General features: G+C 47.5%; 1 protein-coding gene across 1 annotated transcript; it reads left to right on the forward strand.

The window, feature by feature from the left end:
* Positions 1-569: 569 nt before the first annotated feature.
* On the forward strand, positions 570-5,575 carry SARC_12733 (hypothetical protein). The gene is made up of 4 exons (XM_014293155.1): positions 570-839; positions 1,157-3,002; positions 3,565-3,683; positions 4,413-5,575. Exons 1-4 carry the CDS (start codon positions 644-646, stop codon positions 5,387-5,389), a joined length of 3,138 nt encoding a protein of 1,045 aa, XP_014148630.1. The 5' UTR covers positions 570-643; the 3' UTR covers positions 5,390-5,575.
* Positions 5,576-5,932: the final 357 nt, after the last annotated feature.

The raw sequence follows: 5,932 nt of genomic DNA on the forward strand, positions 1-5,932 counted from the left end.
TGTATACATATATATGTTTATGTATATGTATGTATATATATTTATATATTGTATAGTATAGTATTGTATTGTATTATACTGTAATATATTATATTATATATTAATATCTTCATTGTTTGTTTGTATATATATGTATATATCTTTATATATATATATATATATATTCGTATTTATTTATGTATGTATTGTGTATAGACATGTATAGGTGTGTGTTTTAGTTTATAGTAATATGATCAAATATTTCTTTTTCGTCATTGACTTTTAGTCGGTTGTCTTTTCTATTTTGCAATTTCATTTCGTAGCGTATGTGTCTATGAGTAGGTATATGATTGAGTTGCGGTTAAATATACCGGGCGATACAATCTGTATTCCTTTGTTGTTTCCAATCGAATCCATCTCTACGTGTAATTGTCGTTCCATTACCACCGGAATTGGAATTACACATTGTACTCACTTTTGACCTGGCTCTGCACTTCTGTTCGCTTATCCTCAATCAACAATCCTGGAAGGTATGGTGGATGCCGTATCTGCCAATCAGAACCGTGCTTCTGACCCCAACTGCCACTTTCTAATTCTCCGCAGATACTAATGATGTGTCGGTAGGGTTGAGCTCGCAGTGCGAACTCCACAAAATTGCGACACGATGCAAATCGACCGGCGGATTTTGAGGAAACCCATTTACCTGGATCAACACGACGGGACGTGTGCATACCCGATTGTGCCTCCAATACGAGAACATCACAAGCAATCCAAATATACCGTTACCATGACAACCAATCCATTGGCGCGCAGCCCCACAACGGCGCGGTCTACTGAGGACTTCTGCGGGAGCCCATCCGGTGAGGTTAAATATAGAGTCTGCTTAAGCTGTATATAGTTTTGGCCTTTGTATTCAAATTTGGTACTATGTCGCGATTCTACATTCATATTGACGGTTTTCCTGTTTCTGCTTTGGCCTCAAGTGTTGCGCTGAAGCGCTTTTAGCCATGTCTGGTGTCAATATATATCACCAAATCATGCCCCTCGTACCCACCCTCACACTTCCGAGCGATCAATCGCAGCGGATTATGGTTCTATTTTGAGTGGGTGTTGCACAGTGTACACATTCCCACTGCCTGTCGCCTCTAACTGACCCATATACCTATCTGCATCCCAGAACGTCCCTCCCCACTGCAGTTCGAAGAGAAGCTCCCGCTGAACCGCAAAGGCACCGCTGCCTCGGATCAAGCCGTGTATACGGTATCCCAAAGAGTGGATGTGGATACCAAACACGAAGTTCGGAACAAAGACTCGTACATGCGCCGCGCCTCTGCACCCATCAGTTCGCCCAACCAGCCCCCGCCCAAGCCCATGGAAATTAGCACACGCTTCACGGTGCCGCTGAAGGAGAACGCCGAGATAGAGGATGTGATAGGCTATGATAGTAATAAGGATAGCGACCAAGAAGTCGATTCCGCGGGGTTTCAAGAGATTTCGGACCGGTCCAAGTCTGGCCGAAGGAAGGACAGGGGTGCACGGGTGTGTACAAAGTGTGGCAAGAGTACAATATACGTTACCAAGGGTGTGGACGGGTCATATACGGTCCCGAGGAGACGTAGGAGGGGTACCATGGAGGTCTCAGCAGGGGGTGTGAATATGGACACAGAAGAACAATATACAGATGAGGATATAGATATAGGGGGCATGAACTTAGACGGAATGCTGATATCCGGTATAAACAGCACTTTCATCGGGAACGATCAAGATGGGATCGCGTGGGGTGAAAGTTCGGATGATATCGAGGAATGGGCCGATGATGTGGGTGAGACAGAGTTGGTGGACTACGCCAAGGTGTGCAGCTTGCTCGGGGGGTCGGATGACAGCGACAGTGACAGTGAGAGCGAAGTAGGTGAGAGTGTATCTGAGGCTTACGAGGGTGACGGAACTGAGAGTGTCGATAGCTTACTACCCAGTACGTACGAACAGGAGAATGCGTCGTCTGAGAGTGACGCCGGGGAGGATCTCGGAGACGGATGGAGTGACCTCAGCAGTGGTGAGAGTTCAGGTTCATCGGACAGTGAGTCTGAGTGTGGGTGTGTCTCAAGTGCTGACAGCACCGATGAAAGGGAAACCAGCTCCTCGGATGAGCTGGAGGATGACAATCTGATGAAGAAATCGGGTAACCACGCGGTGTCTCAGTCTTCAGAGACCCCCTCCAAGGCCCGCTCAATTCCGCAAATGGCCATCAACGAGTTCTTAGACGCAGTAGCGAGTAGTGGAAGTATATTGCCACCTGCGGACAACGCAAACACAACACCTACAAAATATATCAAAGATTCACTCAGCTCGGGCTCCAATAGTACTCCAACACCCGGGTACGGCCTGGTGATAGATGCGGCGGGTAATATCATACCATCGGCCATGAGGAAAAGCTCCATAGAAAGCCCGTTACGAAGCTCTAGTTGGGCGGACCAAACTCGCGAGGGTCCGTTTCTCAGTACTAAAGCCGATTCGCCATCGAGGTCTCGGCCCGCTTCACCCCCACAACGGGACGGACTGTCCCCGTCACCGCCCCTGGTGTTCTACGCATACTCGGGGAAGGGCCACGCACACCGCCAACGGCAACACACAGACAGGCATGCGCCACACGGGGCATTTATGCACACACACGGCCATGATCACGGCACAGAGGGCAGGAGGCATCGGCCCTTTGTGCACCCGCAGAGGGGCGGGGGGACGGGGACGGGTCTGCGTGCACAACCACACACACATACACATACATATAAACCGAACAGTGCGCGTCCGCAAACGTATCCCCACACCCCGGCCCTTTTACAGAACCATACTCTGGGCCCTTCATACACATACACACACACACATGACACAACGCAACAGCACCTGTCACGCTCTCAGTCGCAGCATGTGGGGACGCGGAAATTAACGCGGGAAGAGATCAGTGCCATTGATCAACAGATGCGTGCGCGTGTTCCTGCGCGGTACGACCAACAACCGGCTTGTTTAGGGTATGTATGGAATCGTCTGTTTTGTGTGTCCGCTGCTTCCCTTACTTATGAGAGCCGCCGAGTTCAGCGTTGTGAATGACATAGTACGTAGGCCATGTTGCAGTCAAAGTAGTAAATATTGTAATATTTACCCTATATATGTATAATATATATATATATGTATAATATATATATATATATGTATAATATATATATATATATATATACATATATATATATATATATCTGTGTGTGTGTGTATGTATATGTATATGTATGTGTATGTATGTATATATAAATATATATACTTATACATACATCCATACATACATACATACATATAAATACATAGATATATATATATATATGTCTCAGTCCAAGTAGTGACCCAACATCCACGTATGTTTACCGTTAAACATGCATTTTGCCATTGACAATATCTCAGTCAACATATCAATCCCAAGCTTCTCATGTATATACTACTATAATTTCATTCAATATGTAAAGTCTTCTTATTATTTATAAAATGATAATTGACCACTTTTAACAGTTGATATACCATTGCCCTCCCTTTCCATACCAGAGCTGTCAAGTTCAGCGAGTCCGTGATGATGGTACCCCTACCCGAGAACGATGACACGCGTAATGCCCGTATGGGCACGTGGGTGCAGGACGCCATGCGCGAAAGACGGGCGGAGATGAGTATGTTTGCTTGTTGGATGTGCTTGCCTACGGTATATGGCTGTGCATACGTATCCATGCATGGTTCCTGTTATATTGATGTTTGTATCTAGTGTGGACGGGATAGATTCAGTACAATCTGTGCTATACGGCTTGTTGGATGTGTTTACCTACAGCTTGTTGTTGCTGATATGTGACTATCAAGGTTGCTATTATATTCTTGGTTGTATGTGGTCAAGTATGTCTGGACATAGCCTTGTTTAATTTAGGAGGCTATGGTCTAGACGGCTAGGGTTTGTGAAACTCAGGGTTTTAAGACTTTTGGTCTGGTTCGGATTTTCACCTCCCTGCAGGTCTGCCTGTTGATTTGTAATTCAATACGAACTGAAATTTGTGTCTCCCTTTTGTTTGCAGTGTGCAGAGGTGGCTTATACACGCGTTCGTCTGTGACCGCATTATAAGTGACCACGGTTAGAGTCAAGTCTGACATAGTACTATCTTCGTATGGGTCAATACTTTTGATTTTCATATAAACACATCATTAGCTAAACGTTCCGCCTCGCGAGTCCGAGTTTCTCTGGCGCTCAAATTGGATCCACCCGTACAGTTTCTCGATACACCACCACTCCGAAGTTCGGAACACATCTCACCCCGAGTGTACATAGTACCTACCTAGCATTGTATGTATATATTCACCAATGTTTCCCACTCACCCATCCTCTCCTTCCCTTTCCTTTCCTTTCCTTCCAGTGGCCAATGCCAATGCTGCTGCCGCTGCGTTCCAACAACAACAACAGACGGACTCCTCGCCCGACATATTCAGTTCATCGCAGCACACACTGAGCTTCGACTTTGCAGCCACCGCGCCTGCGAACAGCCCAGAGAACAACGGCACAACCTCATCGCCCACAAGCAGCACGAGCACGCCGAGTGTATCAAGCAGTACTAGTACACCCAGTGCATCAAGGCAGGTTTCCGCTACCAAGGCGAAGTCAGGCGCAGATACCAGTGATTACGCGCAGAAACAAGCACCGGTGGTGTTCCTGCAGCATGTGCGGCGTCCGCGGGCCGGCAGCAAAAATACTACTACCAATATTAATACCAAAATCAATACCAATATTAGTACCAATACCATTACCAATACAACACCTGAGCAAGACAGTTCGGTACCTACGGGCACCTCCGATATGCTGGACACCGATACAGATACAGACAACGACGTACCGGACTTTATGACCGAGTATGCTGACCTGGCGAGCTGCTCGCACGACACACCATCGCATATTGACTTAGGTGCGGTGGATGTAGATCTGAGCCGCGTGAATATAGGCAGCGGTGTGGCGGTGGGCGTGGGCGTGGGGATGGGGTCGACCTATGAGGAGGCCTACGCAGCCGCGGTGCGGGCGGGGAACATAGCGGTGCAGAAGAACGCGCAGGCGCAACAGGCGACGGCTCACAACCAGGCCATTTCCGTGTCACGGACCGGTACTAAGCTTGCGCATAGTCAGAAGGACGCACGTGGTGGTAGTGATGGGAGAGATAAGGGCTCCGGGTACCCCGGGCCTGTGTGTGGGGTGAATCACTGCTGTGCCATTTGCCGCCCTGAGTTCTCGTTTGTGGAGTGGATCTTCGAGGTGGAGCGGCGCGAGAAGCTGTGGCTACACGAGCACAAGTTGTGCGACTGCTACCAGGCCAAGGGACTGGTGGTCTGGCCAGAAGACGGATGAGGGCTCTACTGTGGGAGGGGAGTATAGTACGGGCGAATATCGAGGCATGACGTACGTAGCCTTGTGAAGTGTATGTATTACTTGAATACCGTAGCCGATGGGATACTTGTAGAAGTCGCAGTAGAGTCCATTCGGAAGATTGACATATAGTAAAATATGGGATACTCCCCTGCATCTATCTATCTGACTCGAAAACAAAACCAAAAAAGATTTATGTCTATCAAGAAGGCTCTGAGGTATCTCACTTGAGTTTCTTCTAATCACGACCGCCTGACTTGTTGCACTAAATCTCTGTGTTTAACCCCACTTTCCATCGCCCCCTCTGAATACTACTGACTCAACTATTCCAGTTGTGGCTAGTCTCGTGGAACCCCCCCCCCCCCCGCCACACGCTAAACGCAGTACATACAGAGTATACGATCTATTAATGGCACCCTCTCGCAGATTCAGATAGGTAGTTGCGCAGTTATTAATATGAACTGACTTTACTGGCCAAATTATGGCTAGTCGCAATTAAAGTGTTACATCACCATCTTCATATAA

The sequence above is a fragment of the Sphaeroforma arctica genome, assembly GCF_001186125.1.
Source record: "Sphaeroforma arctica JP610 unplaced genomic scaffold supercont1.2540, whole genome shotgun sequence".
Classification (NCBI taxonomy): domain Eukaryota; class Ichthyosporea; order Ichthyophonida; genus Sphaeroforma; species Sphaeroforma arctica.

Coding starts and splice junctions, on each gene's coding strand:
- SARC_12733 (XM_014293155.1), top strand. CDS start 644: ATGCAAATCGACCGGCGGATTTTGAGGAAACCCATTTACCTGGATCAA. Junction 840..1,156: donor CTTCTGCGGGAGCCCATCCG/GTGAGGTTAAAT, acceptor TCTGCATCCCAG/AACGTCCCTCCCCACTGCAG. Junction 3,003..3,564: donor CAACAACCGGCTTGTTTAGG/GTATGTATGGAA, acceptor TTTCCATACCAG/AGCTGTCAAGTTCAGCGAGT.